Source organism: Syngnathus typhle, linkage group LG21 (assembly GCF_033458585.1).
Source record: "Syngnathus typhle isolate RoL2023-S1 ecotype Sweden linkage group LG21, RoL_Styp_1.0, whole genome shotgun sequence".
Taxonomy (NCBI): domain Eukaryota; kingdom Metazoa; phylum Chordata; class Actinopteri; order Syngnathiformes; family Syngnathidae; genus Syngnathus; species Syngnathus typhle.
The window spans coordinates 5,771,684-5,790,118 of record NC_083758.1 but is presented as its reverse complement, the minus strand read 5'-3'; the positions used below and the strand labels follow the sequence as shown (position 1 = coordinate 5,790,118).

General features: G+C 48.4%; 3 protein-coding genes across 6 annotated transcripts; 2 read left to right on the top strand and 1 right to left on the bottom strand.

Moving 5' to 3' along the window:
- Nucleotides 1–94: 94 nt before the first annotated feature.
- Nucleotides 95–6,848, bottom strand: trim24 (tripartite motif containing 24). 2 transcript variants are annotated; one of them, XM_061268992.1, is made up of 20 exons: nucleotides 6,706–6,848; nucleotides 5,292–5,379; nucleotides 5,096–5,214; nucleotides 4,880–5,027; nucleotides 4,681–4,813; nucleotides 4,485–4,601; nucleotides 4,290–4,404; nucleotides 4,078–4,224; nucleotides 3,885–3,999; nucleotides 3,686–3,822; nucleotides 3,340–3,603; nucleotides 3,203–3,265; nucleotides 3,005–3,116; nucleotides 2,866–2,923; nucleotides 2,458–2,584; nucleotides 2,092–2,375; nucleotides 1,918–2,029; nucleotides 1,779–1,844; nucleotides 1,511–1,672; nucleotides 95–1,435 (listed from the first exon to the last, which is right to left on the bottom strand). In XM_061268992.1, exons 3-20 carry the CDS (start codon nucleotides 5,168–5,170, stop codon nucleotides 881–883), a joined length of 2,790 nt encoding a protein of 929 aa, XP_061124976.1. In that variant the 5' UTR covers nucleotides 5,171–5,214; nucleotides 5,292–5,379; nucleotides 6,706–6,848; the 3' UTR covers nucleotides 95–880. The 2 variants fall into 2 exon arrangements, with proteins under 2 accessions (XP_061124976.1, XP_061124975.1); XM_061268991.1 differs by lacking the exon at nucleotides 6,706–6,848 and having other exon boundaries at nucleotides 5,292–6,039.
- LOC133145463 (aldo-keto reductase family 1 member D1-like) lies at nucleotides 6,267–8,538 on the top strand. Of its 3 annotated transcripts, XM_061269006.1 has the most exons (10): nucleotides 6,267–6,410; nucleotides 6,508–6,675; nucleotides 6,750–6,866; nucleotides 6,927–7,004; nucleotides 7,155–7,277; nucleotides 7,454–7,563; nucleotides 7,634–7,799; nucleotides 7,877–7,959; nucleotides 8,036–8,094; nucleotides 8,264–8,538. In XM_061269006.1, the coding sequence occupies exons 1-9, from the start codon at nucleotides 6,318–6,320 to the stop codon at nucleotides 8,076–8,078; spliced, it is 981 nt and encodes a 326-aa protein (XP_061124990.1). In that variant the 5' UTR covers nucleotides 6,267–6,317; the 3' UTR covers nucleotides 8,079–8,094; nucleotides 8,264–8,538. The 3 variants fall into 3 exon arrangements, with proteins under 3 accessions (XP_061124990.1, XP_061124989.1, XP_061124991.1); XM_061269005.1 differs by having other exon boundaries at nucleotides 8,036–8,538; XM_061269007.1 differs by lacking the exon at nucleotides 7,155–7,277 and having other exon boundaries at nucleotides 8,036–8,538.
- A 959-nt stretch (nucleotides 8,539–9,497) lies between these two features.
- Nucleotides 9,498–18,299, top strand: kdm5a (lysine demethylase 5A). The gene is made up of 29 exons (XM_061268990.1): nucleotides 9,498–9,644; nucleotides 10,305–10,382; nucleotides 10,575–10,697; nucleotides 10,763–10,933; nucleotides 11,006–11,185; nucleotides 11,265–11,343; nucleotides 11,418–11,509; nucleotides 11,574–11,732; nucleotides 11,821–11,940; nucleotides 12,001–12,159; nucleotides 12,222–12,403; nucleotides 12,470–12,632; nucleotides 12,705–12,824; nucleotides 12,892–13,086; nucleotides 13,149–13,330; nucleotides 13,396–13,520; nucleotides 13,597–13,747; nucleotides 13,817–13,937; nucleotides 14,010–14,186; nucleotides 14,303–14,481; nucleotides 14,555–14,693; nucleotides 14,774–14,953; nucleotides 15,035–15,595; nucleotides 15,728–15,886; nucleotides 15,948–16,076; nucleotides 16,146–16,293; nucleotides 16,359–16,579; nucleotides 16,672–17,163; nucleotides 17,686–18,299. The coding sequence occupies exons 1-29, from the start codon at nucleotides 9,498–9,500 to the stop codon at nucleotides 17,962–17,964; spliced, it is 5,211 nt and encodes a 1,736-aa protein (XP_061124974.1). The 3' UTR covers nucleotides 17,965–18,299.
- The last annotated feature ends 136 nt before the right edge of the window (nucleotides 18,300–18,435 follow it).

Below are 18,435 nucleotides of genomic sequence, written 5' to 3'. Positions count from 1 at the left end.
GCGAGAAAAAAAAAAAATCACTGAACGAACAAATAAAATGGAAGAACGTTAACTTGCATGTAAGATCATCAATGAACATTGGCTATAAAAAAAGTGTCAAACTGGAAAAGTAAACAAATTCATTCATAACACATTTGTATAATTTTTGAATAAAACTTTTGAAATAATTTTGTAATATTAATCGAATGCGTTATTTTTGTGTTTAATCTAAATATGGGCTTTTTTCCCCCACCTACCTTCATTATTAAAAGTAAAATTTAATTCATGAAATACATTTGAAGTACTCAGCTGTCTTCATTTTTTTTTTCTTTTTTTTTAGAGTTTTCATATTTTTTATCTTTTTGACCCACAGAAACGAGAACTCCAAATTCTTTGCTGCGTTTCTATCATGTTTGCCGCAATCTTGTCCCGAGAGGAAGGAATTGCGATCTGTAACAAGAACAAGGACGTTTAGTCAGGGGGTTGCTCACGTCTCGGAATTATCGGCAGCTGATAATGAGGCAAAAAAAAAAAAAAAAAAAACAAGGTTGCAAAAGATAAAACAAGGCTGCTGTTTGCGTGATGAGCTCATAGGCGACGATAAAAAAAGCAGATTAAGACGTTCTGTTTTGTTGTTCGTCAAAAGGGATTATTTAAATGGATGCGCTTCAACCTGTACAGAACATATATCGTCATAATGAATACAATACTGATAAGAGAAAAAATCCTATTGCGCAAGAACAAAGAAGAGTATAAAACAAACGATGACTCGTGCATGGATGAGGTTGTTGACTTTTGAGTCATGGCAATCATAAATTGTCCACCCTGCAGAATCTCACAAAGAGCTTCGGGTCCGAATTAAACAACATGCATAAATGGGCCTATATGGAAAAAGATGTCATCAGCCTTCTTTTTCCTCCACTTCTTCGCTGGTGCAATTCATTTTGTCCGCTGTCTCTTCCAGCATTTCTTCGTCGGGGGCATTTTCCTGGCTTTTCGTGACGTCGCAAGTCTGCTCGTTCGGGAGCGGGGTGCGTTCCTCGTTGGGGGAGCCGATGGCCGCTTCGGACGTTTTGACTTCTGCTTCGTCCTCTTGCTTGACTTTGTCCTCTGGGAGCGGCTTTGCTCCGTCTTCAGTCGCCGCCTTTGTTCCCGCCTCGCTCATGTCGGTCGCCTGCTCCTTCGTCGGTAGTTCGTCTTCTGCGGCTTCCTCCGACGGGGGCGCGGTCTCCTCCGCCGGTGGGGGTGCGTTCGCCGCGGAAGTGGCGGCTGCCTCCGAGGGGGCCGTGCCTTCCCGTTGCTGCTGTTCGTCGTCGTCGTCGATCTCGTCCTCCAGCGGCGGGATCATGCCGCTTTCCCTTTCGCCGGGGAATACCTTGTCGGGGTAAAGCAGCTTGAGCTGCTCCTCAAAGTAGTCCTCCAAGTACAAGCCGGCGCTGCCCACTTCGGTAGTCGCCTGGAATCATAATACAGAAAACAAAATGGAGATAAATGAGCAGTTCTCGTCTCGATGCGATCTGCACCCGTTTACCTTGTAGTACTTGGCACAGTTCATGAAAATGAGCCTCACGTCGGCGACAAACTCCTCGGGGCTAAGGTAACGCTTGCCGTCGCTCGTCTTCCCCTCCAGCTTCTTCTTAACGAGAGACAAATCCATCGGCTTGGTGATCACCTCTTTATATTTTTTGGACTCCTGTAGGGGAGAGAAAAAAAAAGTTGTTCTAATTTCAGAACAGTTTATCCAAACGTTTCACTTGACTCTTATTTCTGTCAACGGGACACGATTGGCGAGAACTTACGCATGCGTGCTGGAAGTGGGTGCTAAAGTCGCTGCAGAAGAGAAGCAGAAGCAGCCGCTCGCATGTCTGCAAACGACAAGGAACGGCGAGGGTTAAAGCTGCTGCAGTGTATTTAAAAAAATAAAAAATAAATGTGCACCCTTTGGTCAACAGGTGGCAGTCTTTCTCCCGCCTGCGTGTCCTGCTTGTCGCATTCGTATTGCATCTCGGGTGAGACCAGGTCCCGGCAGAAGGAGCAGAACCACTCGCCGCTGAGAGAGACACGTTACACGAGGAGCGCAAAATAGATTTAAGGTAGAAGCAGGCTTGTTACCTTGGCGACTCGTGCAGCAAAGGGATGTGGCAGGCCAGATGGAAAACTTTGGGACACTTGTCGCAGCACAGCAGCTCTCCTCCGTTCTGGCAAACGGCGCACCAGTCCTCGTTGGGGTCGTCCTCCGCCGCCGCGCTCTTCTCCGACGCCGGCTGGGCGCCGGGCTGAGGACGGGGCTCGCTCGCCTGCTCCGACTCGGATTGGCGTGTGGAGAAAGGGGGGCCGATCTTGAGCTGCAGGGTGGGACACGCTCCCGTGCTGCTGTCGGGGAGGCTCGACTGCACCTAGGCGGGAAAAAAAAAAGAAAAAACGGCGTGTTGGCGGAGAGGAAATATCGGAACGCCCAAAGAGCGGAGTAGCGCTTACAAAACGGACTTCATCCTCGTCCTCCGGTTCGTCCTTGATGACAATAATGGGCCCCGGAGACGACCTTCTCCGTCGCTTGGCCGAGGGAGCGGCTGGAGTCTCGGTGCTCGGCTTCCAGGACGGGGGCCTTGCCCGAGGAAGACAGAGAAAGAGTTTTGGAGGTACGCGTCGCAACGAGTCATATTTCTCTAATCGGAATATGATTCAAAATACAACTCGCACGCTTGTCGTTGTTGCAACGTTCAACTCGTTCCAGTAGGGGTCGCCAGAGAGTCAAAATTATTTAATGAGCATCACAAGGGATTCTTGCGTCTGTTTCCAATTGTGTTCTAAATCGAGATGGATATGCTTTTGCCGATAGTGAATTTGGAGTCTGAGGACTTTTAGAAAAGTCTGAGCATGTCTTACCCTCCGCTTCGTTCCGAAGATGTCGGTTTAATCATGGGCGAGTTATGCCTTCCTTGAACTTGACAAATAACACAAAAAAAGGGAAAATTACTTCAATAAAATATCGCATAACCTGTTGTATTTATGGGATTGAACTAACCCAGTTTGTCAGTGCTCGCCGATGCTAGGCTTCTCGCCATTGTGATGCTAACGGACGGGCCCGGCCCACCGGCTTCGACCCTCTTCAGATAGCTGAAGTCTCCCATGTTCCGCTGAAGGAAAAAATAAATAATCAAAACACGTTGTGAAGGGAGGAGGGGGCGTGACAAAAGCAGTGCATGGAATTGATCAGACTGACCTGGTTTGACGGTCCATGTGAGGCCCCCCCAGCGGACATCTGAGCCGGATAGCGAAAGGTCCCCTGTGCGGTTAAAGGAATATAAGCCTTTATACTTCTCGTGTTGACAAATCTAGTTTCCACCTCTGGTTTGGTACCTGTGGAGTCGGGAACCCGGTGTTGGGCAGGATGGACGAGTTGGGACTCCTCGTGTTGGCATGGGCCGTCCCGAATCGCCGTCCCATCTGCGCCAAGCTGCTGTGGCCCTGAGATGGCGAGGAGCCCCCCTGGATGGGTCTGGTCGGCGGCGGTGGGCCCGGTGCGGCGTGGGATCCGTGCGGCCCGGGGAGCCGGGCGTTCTGGTACCAGGACCAATGATTGGACGCGGCCTGCCTGTGGGGCTGCTGGGAAATTTTGTCAACCTGAGACAGAGGATTTGTCAAAGCTAAGAGCGAATATTTCACGTCTGGCGTTATCCAATCAGCAACGGCGAAGTCTTCCAACCTGCATCTGCAGCTGGGCGAGCGTGCTCTGGCGCTGCTGAGCTAGCGAGAGCGGCCCGCTCGCCAGATCTCCTCTGGGACCTGCTTGTTGGTTGGGCATGGACGGCTGGGCGGAGTTTCTCTCCACCACCAGAGAACCTGGAGAGCACGAGTCAGCCATGAAATCAGCAGGGACCCTTTGTCCATTTCAGCGGACTTACCCAGATCGACGTTTGAGGCCCAGAAACCGGAGCGGCACTGGAAGCGGACCGAACTCTGAGGGATGGTGGACGGATTGCATCTGGTGCCCATCAGATAGTGGATCTGGAATAAAATCTGAAGAGATTTTTTTTTTGTTGATGACTCCACATATTACAATTATTTATTCCTGTTGAGCGTGACGACGTCAGTCACCAATCTCTTGCAGTAGAGGAGCGCCGTGCCGCTGTGGCTGGCCGTGGCCCACTTGGTGAAACTGATCACGTGGTCCAGTTGCCGGCGCAGCAGGTTGACTTCGTCCTGCTGCTTTTTCAGACCCAGCTCGTGATCTTTGGTAAGAGTCTGTGGAAAGAACACGTTGGCGCAAAGTCGTTCGTCCAAAAGGTTCCCGAGCGAGTCGAACCGACCTCAAGCTGGCTGGCGAGAACTTTTCCTTTTCTGTTAATCTCCATAATCAGATTGCAGATAGACTTCTTTATTTCGTTGGTGACGGATTTGCGGTTTTCTTCGACATGCTGCAGTCTAAAAAAAAATAATCGATCAAAATCAAACAAGGTTTGTTACGAATTGAACACACGACGACGCGACAGCATCAGACGTACCCGCTGCTGATACAGTTGGAGACCTCCTCGATGGCCCTCCTTTTTTCTTGCAGCTGCTGCGTCATGTTCTCCAGATACTGTCGGTGGTTCCGGTACGCATCCTCCAAAAACTGATAGCTAGACACAAACCGGCAAAAATCAATCCTGGAAACCTCACTGATGACATCATTTTATTTTTGATCGATGATATTCATACTTGTGGTCCTTGTGTTTGAGCAGCTGACAATCTCGACAGGTGAGTCGATCGCACGTCTCGCAAAAAAGCTTCAGCGGCTCCTGCTTGTGGATGTCACAAAAAACGGGCTTCTGGGAGGAGACAGCTACTGCTTCTGCACGTGGGGAGGGAATGTCCATTTATTAAAAAAATAATCATAAATGTCAAATTGCTTCATTACCTGGTGACATTTCTTTCTTTTGTTGGATTGTGTGATCCCTGGTGAACTTCACCCTCTGGTGGGCCTCGATACAGGTCACACACAAGAACTCCACGCATTCCAAACAGTAACCCGTGGCCTCCGTGTTGTCGTCGCAACTCATACACACCTGCCGGGAGAAACGAAAAACTGTAAGGCCAGCGCTTGGACTTGAAGTCTGAAGTTCAGCCGTCCAACCTGGCTGTTTTTCTCCATGGTGCTGCTCGGCACCTCGGCCGAGTCCTTGACAAAGAAGTTGTCCAACATGTCCATTTCCCAGCATTCCTGTCGGCAAACCGGGCAACGGATGGTACCCACTGGATGGAAAGATCATCTCATGAGTCCTCCAGAATTAACATTGACAGTTTAATGATGGTGAGGATGCTTGACTCACATTGTTTGTTGTTTTCCACTTGGCCGAGGGGGTGGAGGGAGTGGTCCCTTCTGGGTTCGACCCCCCTGAACGGTGCCGGCAGGCATCTCTTGCAGAACGAATGAAGACAAGGAAGTAATTTGGGCTCTCGGTTATGAAAACTCAACTTGCAGATGGGGCAGGTGTCCATGAGCCCGAATGCGCCTTGAGGCTTTGGTCTCTCCTCCCCAAGGGGCAAACTCTCTGCCTCGTTCTCCACGATGATGACTATGTCGTCATTGGCAGTAATTTTGACACTCTGATCCATTTCAATAACACGTATTGATTATTCCAGGCGATCAATCGATTGTAGCGTAACGTTGGGAAACAAAGGCCAGCCTACTTTGACACGTTATACGTCGGGACATGGCAAACATATATTTATCATATTTTGTCGGTATTAATCAAATATTAGTCACGAGTTGCACTAATAACAAGCTTTTATGAGAAGTATTAAAAACGATTCGGCACTGGGAGGCTAGCATCGTTAGCAACGTAGCTTCCACGTTAATTTGCTCTTCAAGTCGTCCAGTACAGACAATTACAATATTTATCAATTAAAATTGCTTTTAATTAAAACCCTACCGAACGACTAAACGTAATAATTACATACGTTTTATTGAAGCCGAAATGTCAGAAAAAGAGCCATCGGTTGTCTTTGACCACAACAGCTAGCCAAGCTACCCAGAATGCACCGCGGCGTCTTAAAGTGACAGTACGCCCCTAAGAATGGCAATTTTCATGCGACACGGCCCCCATCATCCGATTTCACTCAGAAAAACATGGATGGCTGGAGTCCAATAATTATCTACGTAAGCCTGCCGTTCCACCCCCTATGTTTACATTTTCGCTCTTTGGACATGGGTGGGGTTTCCTACTGTGGCCAAAGTGCACGCAGCACAGCTTGCTGCAAGATTTAAATATCAGATATTGCAGCGTGGAGCGTTCCGTGCGCATGTTGCAGAGCTTAGGAAATTTTGATTTTTTTTTTTTTCATCATTTATAAAAATGGACTTAACAGCTGAGAGTCACGCTGTCCCTCTTTGCGACGGGATGAGCATGCCTGTGATAGGACTTGGTACTTACGCAGATCCACGCACGGTAAGAAAAATTGCGACATCTGGAGATCATTAGAAAAATAACTTGAAATTATTACACCACTATGAACGGACTTTTTTTTTTTTCTCCTTCCCAAAAGACCCCAAAAGACACTGCATACAATGCTGTAAAAGTTGCTATTGAGACAGGATACAGACACATTGATGGTGCTTTGGTTTATTTCAACGAACATGAAGTGGGACAAGCCATCAGGGACAAAATAGCGGATGGAACGGTTAAAAGAGAAGACATTTTCTACTGTGGAAAGGTTTGCAATACACGAGAACTGCTCACTCACCTATTCAAGAACTGATCATCTCGAAACGGCATATTTTTGTGCAGCTCTGGAATACCTTCCATCCGCCAGAACTGGTCCGACCTGCTCTGGAGAGAACTTTGAGGACATTACAATTAGAATATGTCGACTTATACATCATCGAGTTGCCCACGGCGTTCAAGGTACGCTTTGACGCGGGTTGCCAAATTAGTTATCGATGAATATTGATGACTTTTCTGCAGCCAGGAGATAACTTCTACCCCAAAGATGAGAACGGGAAGCACATTTATCATGACACAGATCTCTGTGCTACTTGGGAGGTGAGAATCAAACTGCGCCCCTTAATTAATAAGTTAAGTATTAACTGTTAACAGGTAAGGGCACTACTGAGAATTCCAAATATTTGCTTAGAGTCTTTTTTCTGCATTTTGTTTGTTTTATTTTCCCCTCCTGGCATAAAAAAAAAAAAGGCTTTGGAAGCTTGCAAAGACGCCGGGTTGGCGAAATCTCTCGGCGTGTCCAACTTCAACAAACGGCAGCTGGAGTTGATCCTCAACAAACCTGGACTGAAACACAAACCGGTTTCAAATCAGGTGCAAATATGTACAGTGTAAAAAAAAAAAAAAAAAAAAAAAAAAAAAAAAACACTTCCTGAACAAGGGAGACGATTGCGCAACCTTGTCCGGCGTCCTTATACTAAACAAAGGGAGAATGTTGCTGGACTAATTGTTTTGGTGTTACTAATTATATCCTGATGATTACATCTTAGGTTGAATGCCATCCTTATTACACTCAGCCAAAGTTGCTGGACTTCTGCAGGCAGAAAGAAATTGTCATCGTGGGATACAGCCCATTAGGGACATCCAGAGATGCATCCTGGTATTGCGGAGCATCTTTCTCAAAAAGCAGTTTTGTTTAAAAAAAAAAATTAAGATGCATTTACCAACAGGGTCAACTTAACCTGCCCGCCGTTATTGGAGGACGAGCTTCTCGTGTCGCTGGCTAAAAAGTACAAGAAGACCCCAGCTCAGATTGCTCTCAGATTTAACGTGCAGAGGGGAGTTGTGGTCATCCCAAAGAGCTTCAGCCTGTCTCGAATTAAGGAGAACTTTCAGGTTTGTTTTACGAGTTAAGAGGCGTAACGTGGAATTTGGAAAAGAGAAAATCATCTGGGATTGCGCCATCTGTGTAGATCTTTGACTTCTGCATTTCCGAAGAGGACATGAAGGCTGTTGAGGGTTTGAACAAGAATATTCGCTTTGTGGAACTCCTCATGTGAGTAAACGTGTGTCCTCTGGCATTGGTATCCTTTTAATTAATATATAGCTCATATTTTTCTGTTATTCTACAGGTGGGCCGACCATCCTGAATATCCATTTCATGATGATTACTAAACAACAATTTTATGAAGTATGTCTCCACAATCATATCGCATGTGGTTTGGAGTATTCCGTATAAATCAGGGTGGGGGCAAACTTCCCAAAATATGATCTCGAGAGGGGCAATGATAGAAAATATTGTATTTTTAAATTTAGGTTGAAATATTGACTATTCAAAAAATGTCCTTTTGTTTCGTTAGGGCCGGTTCACTCCCACGGACACACCCATGATGATGTGATTTCAAATCTTTTGCAATCAGCTATGTTACATTTTTAATGATTTACGTTGTTGTATCTCATTATTCCGGTATGTTTTTACACTAACCCTTCCTTTTTATGAATTATTTTGAATACCAACCATGAAATATCAAATCAATAAGCTTCATTTGACCTTTATTACGCTTGTCATTACATGTCTGTACAACATGTACAAATGTACCTTGCTCGACATAGTAAAGTTTATTCAACAAAATAAGTATGAAAATAATCATTTTAATCTCGTTTTCTTTCTTTTTTAAGGTTTTGTTTATATTTTGAACAATTGAAACGCATCAATGACGTCTCCACACCGCCAGACGGCGCTAGCTCAAGTAATGTAGCCCAAACAGGGGCAGACGATGTTTAAAAAGTGACATCAGAAAAATAACAGTTCGTTTTTTAACATTTTAACCACGGCGAGTATCAGTTTCGTAGCCACAATATTTAAAATTAACCCTGGCAAATCGAAGTTTTTAGCCAACGTTAGCTGCGCAATGCTCGGTAGCTAAGCTAACCAAATTAGCCCCCTAATGCTAGTTTCCTGTACGCGTCAATGAATGGCGGAGGCAAATGAACGCATCAGTCAACAATGTACAATACTAACCAATTTGGGAGGTTAGTGATGGATAATTTCAAAAAGATCGAAATACCTTCAGTGGCTGAATACTGCTCGGCGTGAGTCGGCTCGGTTGGAAGTGCAGCATCGCGAAGAGATCATGTGTTACACAGGTACACACACCGAGCTAGGTTAGCCCTCACAGCTAACGTCGCCATCCTGGATTGTAATTCTTTGAATTTACAAGAAGGAACGTGTTTTGCCATCAAATAATGGAGAAAGTCGTCTACTCACCCCGATCGTCTATCTCCTCCGTGAGAGAAGCGTGATGGCGACTGACACTGCCCTCTGTACCCTGTAGGTGAGGCGACAAAGCGCCGCAAATCCAAGCTTTTTGCATGAATCCTAGCTGGAATAACGTTCAAAATAGCTCCATCTCATCCCTTATCCGAAACGTCATTGACGTTTTTTACACCAAGGAAGATGATGGAAGAAGTTCCACGCGAGGAGGAACATTTGGATTCAGTCATGGCCTGGTGAAAGCAACTTGGAAATATTTACTATAACACATTTACAAGACTTCTTGAGGGGGAGGGGAAAAAAAACAAAAACATCCAAACATGTCTGCCATCGGCGAGTTTGTGCCCCCTCCGGAATGTCCCGTTTTTGAGCCAAGTTGGGAGGATTTCTCGGACCCCCTTGGATTTATCAACAAGATCCGACCCATCGCTGAGAAAACTGGCATCTGCAAGATCAGACCCCCGGAGGTAAATAGAAAACGTAACAACACGAAAACGAAAACGTAAACTCATATGAGTTGATTTCTGGTTTCTTTTCTTCCTGTCAATTGTTTTCCATGGGCCTGTATTTTGAAAAACAGGACCACTTCCCATCACTCCAATTAGAGGTCACACAAGGGTTCTATTGTGGGCACCACCACTCAAACCCCTTCATTTTACCTTCCTTAGCATAATTTTATATTATCACCGCCCAATAAACATATTAAAGGCGGAAAATAGTGAGAATTTCCACTCACATTAGTTGTATTCAGCGAGCTAATTTACGTTAGCTACGTCAACTCGACGTTGGGCCTCAGGTAGCCCAGTCACGCCTCATTTTATTTTTGTCGGTTGTGCAGGCGTAAAAGCCAACATTTTAAACTTTGGGGGGTTTTCCCCCCTCGATGGGATTGTTTTTATACAAACGAGAAGCTTTAATCACAAAACAAAACAAACACGAAAAATAAAACAGCGATGAAAAAGTGGGCAGGTCCTGTGGTGACCACAACCCACTTCAAAGTCACCATTTCCTCAAAACGTCGTGAATGAAGCGAAGTGAATGCTATAATTCGTATTAAATAGCGATTACGCCTCTTAATTTACTTTTATGCGTCAATTCATTTCATTTTTTTCCTCCTCTTCTGCAAGGACTGGCAGCCTCCGTTTGCGTGCGACGTGCGTCACTTCCGGTTTACTCCTCGTGTCCAAAGATTGAATGAACTTGAGGTGAGTTTATAATCATTATTATGACAAATAATAAATAAGAAAATATGTTTCATTTTTATATTTTGGCTTGATAATTCAAATGAACCAACATTTCCCCACTAGATGTACTTTTGTATTGCAGTGCATGAGGAAAATAAAAACGAATAGGAGGGTGCTGTTCTTCACTTCCGGTTTTCTCTCATCTGCTTCCAGGCACTCACTCGGGTTAAGCTCAATTTTCTGGATCAAATTGCCAAATTCTGGGAACTGCAGGGATCCAAGATTCGTTTCCCCCACGTGGAGCGGAAAGTCCTAGACCTGTATCAACTCAGCAAGGTAAAACTGTTGCATGAAGGATTCTATTCGCATAATAGTCAACATCTTTTTTTTTTTTTTTTCAGGTTGTGTCATCCGAAGGTGGCTTTGTGACCGCGTGTAAAGAGAAGAGGTGGTCCAAAGTGAGCAGCCGAATGGGCTTCCCGCCAGGGAAAGGCACCGGCTCACTCTTGCGGTCCCATTACGAAAGGATCCTTTACCCCTACGAGCTCTTCCAGTCCGGAGCCACTCTAACCGTAAGCCGTAATTTATTTATTTTTTCCCGGTATAATATTTTTCAGCCGTTTGCACGTTTCCCTTCCCGTTAGGGCATCCAGCAACTGTACGAGGATGGTGACGACGGCGAGGAAGTCGATGAAGGAGTCGGCGAGGAGGCCACGGAGGAGGACGAGCAAGAGGAAGACGAGGACAAAGACGGAGAGGTTGATGCAGCGCAGGTGAAAGAGCGCCCGCTGGCCGAAAGACGCTCAAGGCGACTTAAATCAGAGGCGGGTGTCAAGAAGGATTTTTTTTTTCATCCTGTTTACCGAATTACATAAGGTAAATGTTTTGTTTGTGTCTTACCAGAGGGAAAACAAAGAACCCAAAGGCCTCAAACTCTTCGGTGCCAGTCCCAAGATGGTGGACTTAGAAATTGTGTCAGCAGGTAAGAAACACGGATCGGCCCGCATTTATTATTTCTGTCGTGAAATGCTTAAAAATGTTTCCCTTCGGCGTTAGACGACGGCTACACCAAAAACCACCGTCACCTCAAAGCTCAAGCCTTCGCCATCAAAATGAGACCACGCAAGGAGACGCTCGAAGTCAACTTTGTGAGTGTGGGACTACGTTTTTTGTCGACTCCGGTCGCTTTCCTAACGTGATCCGTACCTCCAGATCGACCTCTACTTCTGTCTGATGTGCGGGCGTGGCGACGAGGAGGACCGCCTGCTCCTGTGCGACGGCTGCGACGACAGCTACCACACCTTCTGCCTGATTCCACCGCTCCATGATGTCCCCAAAGGTGACTGGCGCTGCCCCAAGTGTGTCGCCGAGGTAAACCCAACACGACTATGCTCAATTTCCCTTCTGTGTTTTTTTTTTTTTGGTTTCATTTTTTTCTCCTCCTCTTATGCTTACGTAGGAGTGCAGTAAGCCCAGAGAGGCGTTTGGCTTTGAGCAGGCGGTGAGGGAATACTCGCTCCAAAGTTTCGGAGAAATGGCCGACCAGTTCAAGTCGGACTACTTCAACATGCCAGTCCATGTACGTAAACGATTTTCATTCGCCTTCATGTACACGTATGTTAAAAGTTTCTTTTCGCAGATGGTGCCCACCGAGCTAGTGGAGAAAGAATTCTGGCGCCTGGTGAGCAGCATCGAGGAGGACGTCATCGTGGAGTACGGCGCCGACATCAGCTCGAAGGACGTGGGCAGCGGGTTCCCCGTCCGAGACGGCAAGAGGAGGCTGCTGGGAGATGAGGAGGTGAGCGAGATTTTTTTTTTTTTTACAAGGTTACAAATAGTCATGGATCTTTTTCTTGTTAGGAATACGCCAACTCTGGCTGGAATTTAAACAACATGCCGGTGTTGGAGCAGTCGGTCCTCGCGCACATCAATGTGGACATCTCAGGCATGAAGGTGCCCTGGCTCTACGTCGGCATGTGTTTCTCCTCCTTCTGCTGGCACATCGAGGACCACTGGAGTTACTCCATTAATTTCCTCCATTGGTGAGATTGGACGCTCGTCTTCGTCAGCCGTCGCAAAAAGTTTCAACTCTGGTTTTCGGACATCAGGGGCGAGCCCAAGACCTGGTATGGAGTGCCGGCGTCGGCAGCGGAGCAGCTGGAGGCGGTGATGAAGAAGTTAGCTCCCGAGTTGTTTCAGTCGCAGCCGGACCTCCTCCATCAGCTGGTCACCATCATGAACCCCAACATCCTCATGGAGCACGGTGTGCCTGTATGTGACCTCCACCACACTCCATCCACTTTTGTTTTCGATGATATTAACGACATCCTGTTTCCTTTCTAGGTGTACAGGACCAATCAGTGCGCAGGGGAGTTTGTGGTGACCTTCCCGCGAGCTTACCACAGCGGCTTCAATCAGGGTTACAATTTTGCCGAGGCTGTCAACTTCTGCACCGCCGATTGGGTAAGGCGTCCTCCAAGGTTCACTAACGAGTCCTGTGGAAATCTGAATCGGATTTCGTCCTTCGCAGTTACCGATGGGCCGTCAGTGCGTGGCCCACTACCGACGCCTTCATCGCTATTGCGTCTTCTCTCACGATGAGCTGCTGTGCAAGATGGCCGCCGATCCGGAGAGCCTGGACGTGGAGCTGGCCGCCGCCGTCGTTAAGGAGATGGGGGAGATGTTGGACGAGGAGACGCAGCTCAGAAAGACAGTGCAAGAAATGGTCGGTGGTTTTGTCCCAACATGTTGCGGTTCGAAAAATGACTTGTTGTCCTTTGCCTGTAGGGGGTGCTGTCTTCCGAGCAGGAAGTTTTTGAGCTGGTCCCCGACGACGAGCGGCAGTGCCACAAGTGCAAGACCACCTGCTTCCTTTCGGCGCTCACCTGCTCTTGTTCTCCGGATCGATTAGTTTGTCTCCATCACGCGGCAGATCTTTGCGACTGCCCTCTCAGCAACAAGTGCCTCAGGTAAGCTCCTCAAAACAATTTTTAGGGGGGCACGACTTAGCTTAGGTACACATCGTCATCTTCAGATATCGCTACGATCTGGAGGAGTTTCCCGCCATGCTGTACGGCGTGAAGAATCGTGCGCAGTCGTACGACACTTGGGCAAAAAGGATCAGCGAGGCCTTGACTGCAGACCAGAAGAACAAAAAAGGTTTCCACCCGTCTCAGTTATTCACAGCTACTTTGCGTGGGAAATGATCTCATTTCAATTTGGCTCTCTCCCATAGATCTAATTGAGCTGAAGGTTCTGCTGGAGGACGCGGAGGACAGGAAGTACCCGGAGAATTCTCTATTCCGCCGCCTCCGAGAAATGGTGAAAGAGGCCGAGACCTGCTCGTCCGTAGCTCAGATGTTGCTCAGCCGTAAACAGAGACACAGGTAAGGTGACGACACGAGCGAGACATCAACGCATTGACCACCATTTTTTTTTTTCCCGCCAACCCGCAGCAGCCGCCTGCGTTCTGAGAGCAGTCGGACCCGAAGCAAGCTAACTGTGGACGAGCTCAAGGCCTTTGTGGAGCAGCTTTACAAGCTCCCCTGCGTCATCAGCCAGGCCAGACAAGTGAAGGTTCGTATCACCGAAAATGGGTTGACAAAAAAAAAAAGATGGAGTAATTGTTTCCCTCGCACGTGTTTGCAGGAGTTACTTGAGAACGTGGAAGAGTTCCACGAGCGAGCCCAGGTCGCGCTGGCGGACGAACTGCCCGATTCCTCCAAGCTTCAGGCCCTTCTGGACATGGGCAGCGGGCTAGATGTGGAGTTGCCTGAGCTTCCTCGCCTCAAACAGGAGCTCCAGCAGGCCCGTTGGCTCGATGAGGTTGGCCTTGAAATACGCGATCCTCAAACTGGGGTTCCCGGGGAACACAGCCGTGACGTGGGGATCCACAAAATATTCCTAACAAGTCTTCAAATGACATCTGTGGTCTTTTCAAGGTGCGCGTCACTTTGACGGAGCCTCACCGAGTCACCCTGGAGCTGATGAAGAGGCTCATCGATTCCGGGGTCGGCCTCGCTCCCCATCTCGCCGTGGAGAAGGCCATGGCCGAACTGCAGGAGATCCTCACCGTCTCTGAAAAATGGGAGGACAAGGCCCGTGCTTGCTTGCAGGCCAGGTATTTCTCCACAGACGTGTTGCTTAAAAGTAGCAAGATGAATCACTCCTGCCTCATTGTCTTTAAACAAAAGACCTCGGCACAGTATGGTGACGTTGGAAAGTATCGTGCTGGAGGCCAGGAACATTCCAGCATACCTACCCAATATTTTAGCTCTACGAGATGCTCTGCAAAAAGCCAAAGACTGGACGGCCAAGGTGGACGCGATTCAGGTACGGAAGATCTTCCGTTCCAAAAACAATCTTTTCATCTTGAGTTCACAGTGACAAAGATTTATTTGATCTCCACACAGAGCGGGGGTAGCTACGCTTACCTGGAGCAGTTGGAGAACCTGCTGGCTCGGGGTCGTTCCATTCCCGTCCGTCTCGATCCGCTGGCCCAGGTGGAGTCGCAAGTTGCCTCGGCGCGAGCCTGGAGGGAGAGGACCGGCCGCACCTTTCTCAAAAAGAACTCGACGTACACTCTACTCCAGGTACGATGTCCCATCTCAGGTAGCATTAAAAAAAAAAAAATGAAATAGTGATTGTAGTACCTCCTGTGATGGTCCTTTAAGGTTCTCAGTCCTCGCGTGGACATCGGCGTGTACGGCAACAGCAAGAGCAAGCGGAAACGAGTGAGGGAGCTGATGGAGAAAGACCGAGGAGGCTTCGACCCGGACAACTTGAGCGACGTGGACGAGAACCCGGAGGAGTCGCGAGACCCCTCCAGCGTGGTCGCTGCCTTCAAAGCCAAAGAGCAGAAAGAGGTGGAGGCCATCCACTCGCTTCGTGCCGCCAACCTGGCCAAGATGGCCATGGCGGATCGAATCGAGGAGGTCAAGTTCTGCCTCTGTCGGAAAACGGCCAGCGGGTTCATGCTGCAGTGCGAGCTGTGCAAGGATTGGTTCCACGGTGTTTGCGTGCCTCTGCCCAAGACGGGAACGCAGAAGAAGCTCGGCGCCGGTTGGCAGAGCAATAGCAAGGACTCCAAATTTCTCTGCCCGCTGTGTCAACGGTCCAGGCGGCCGAGGTTGGAGACCATCTTGTCTCTGCTGGTGTCGCTGCAGAAGCTTCCTGTGAGACTACCAGAAGGCGAGGCCCTCCAGTGTTTAACTGAGAGGGCCATGAGTTGGCAGGTATGGCTTCTCAAACATTTTTGGGGTCACCTCACATATCTCCTGGACCCGGAACATTTGAGAACCAAAATGACCCACGAGTGAGGAAAAACCGAGGAACTTATGTTAACTAACGGTCAACGTTGCTACCAGGACCGGGCACGTCGAGCTCTGGCCACGGAGGAACTGTCGTCGGCTCTCGCAAAGCTGTCCGTTTTGAGCCAGCGCATGGTGGAGCAGGCCGCACGGGAGAAGACGGAGAAGATCATCAACGCCGAGTTGCAGAAAGCCGCGGCCAACCCCGACTTGCAGGTAAGACCACGGCCGGAATCCACCGTCAGACGAAACTTGAGAGAACCTTGTTGTCTTCTAGGGTCACATCCAGACCTTCCAGCAGTCAGGCTTCAGCAGAGCCACGTCGCCTCGCCAGTCTGTGGACTACGACGACGAGGAGACGGACTCAGATGAGGACATCCGGGAGACGTACGGTTACGACATGAAGGTAAACCCGGACATGAAATCAATCGGAGGTAAACGCTCTGCCTTACATATAATTCCGTTGTGTTTCCAGGACCCAGGTGAGGTGAAACCGTACCTCTTCTGCGACGACGAGATCCCGGTTAAGTCCGAAGAGGTGGTCAGTCACATGTGGCCGACGGCCACGCCTTCGTTCTGCGCCGAACACGCCTACTCCTCAGCTTCCAAGTCTGTCGTGCAAAGTAAGGCGTCACCCTTTTAGTGATTACCATGATAGAAAATAAATTGTATTTCTTTTTTCCCCCAGATGTGGGAACGCCAAGAAAGCAGCCCAGGAAGACTCCTCTGGTACCTCGCAGTCTGGAGCCGCCGGTGCTGGAGCTGTCTCCACAAGCCAAGGCCCAGCTTGAGGAGCTGATGATGCTTGGTGACCTACTGGAAGTGTCTCTAGATGAGACCCAGCACATTTGGAGGATCCTGCAGGCCACGCATCCCCCCTTGGAGGAGAGATTCCTCCAGGTTATGGAGGTAGAGGCACCATTTGTGGAGACTGAGGGCTATCAAAGTTCCAATTAATTTGAATTATTTTTAACTTCACTTAAAAAAAAAATTCTCCACAGCCTGATGACGGTCCAATGGAGAAGTCTCTGAAAATCAAGATCAAGGATTCAGAGAAGAAGAGGAAGAGGAAGCTGGAGCGAGCCGAGCACCACCATCACCACCACCACCATCACCATCACATGTTGATGACCTCCGCCGGCTCGGCCGGGACGCTGGGCGGCGTGCGACCGTCCAAGTCCAAAGAACTAAAAAGAGCCGGCTTGGAGCTCAGCCTCGGAGGGAAAGCCAAGAAGAAGAAGCTGAAACTGGGCTTGGATAAGAACCGGGAGATGAAGCAGCTGGCTAAACGGTTAGCCAAGGAGGAGAAAGAGAGGAAGCGGAAGGAGAAGGCCGCCGCCAAAGCGGAGGCCATCAGAGAAGGGCTGGAGAAGAGGAAGGAGAAGAAGATTCTCGACATCCCCTCGAAGTACGAGTGGTCCGGCGCCGAAGACTCCAACGACGAGAACGCCGTGTGCGCGGCCAAAAACTGTCAAAGACCGTGTAAAGACAAGGTGAAACACACACACACACACACACACACAAAAAAAAAGAATTACTAGATTACAAATAATTGATAGACATATCGACAGATTACATGTTAACAGATGTCAGAGTGCGGTCAGCAATATTTTCCACCATGTTTATACCTAACTGTACGTATTAACTCGATTCACTGTAAAGCTCCCGCGCTTGTAGAATTGCCCTTTGAGTTAATCGCAAACAAGTTCCCGAAACGAACTTCATGGAACTTCGACGGTATACGGACAGCTGACTAGAACACCATAAAGAGAGTTACACGTAACTTATTAACAGGTCGAGCAGTCGCCGAGCTTTTGCGAGACGCCACATGAGGCTCGCCGCTAAGTTAACAAATGGCCAGTCGGCGACGGCCAATCACAGCCGTGGAATTTTTTTTTTGTACTGGTGGTTTGAAAATAATTTTAAGCAAATTAGGTTGACTCACTCTAATTATTTACTCCAAAAAAAAAAAAAAAGCCAGACGACTCAATAGAACCTTCTTTTTGGTGCCGAAGGTGGACTGGGTCCAATGCGACGGCGGCTGCGACGAGTGGTTCCACCAAGTGTGCGTGGGCGTCTCCTGCGAAATGGCCGAGAACGAAGACTACATCTGCGTGGACTGCTCCCTCAAGGCCGTCGGGTCCAGGCGGGGAGGCGGCTCGACCCAAACCCCCGAGGAAACCGTGGTGACGCTAGCCGCGCCAGGACTGCTGGCGGCCGGCGCTTCTTGGCCCCGCCCCCCCGCCACCGTTGTCCATCTAAACCCGCCGGAGGAACCTCCCCAGAACAGTTAGCACTACGTCGGGCTCGAAAGTCCTGGATGGCAATAGACCCTTTCCACGTAGAAGCCTATTTCTCGAACTTCTTGCATCATCAACCTCAACACACAAATATTTGTCAGCCTTCTTGGACCCGACCAGAGTTTTAGCTCGAGCAACTGCTGCCCGGATATCTCCCACGCTTTCAATAACCAATCAACAAACTCCTCCAGACTTGTCTGGTTCGGTAAAAATGGTTGTAATGTAGTGGAATTATTTATAATGTATATAGCTTCCAAAGCAATTAAAATAATGGGTTGTGGCATTTTTGGTTTCTCACCTTTTAATAAAAACTATTGCTAGTCAAACAATTGGAGTCTGCAGATGCTAATTATTCTGTAGTTTATTTTGTCTTTTGCAGAAAGGAATGTGCTGGGGGAGGAGGAAGAGGAGGAGGTGGGGGGCTACTCATAACTTGCCCCCGGGTACATTCTGGCGTAAACTCGC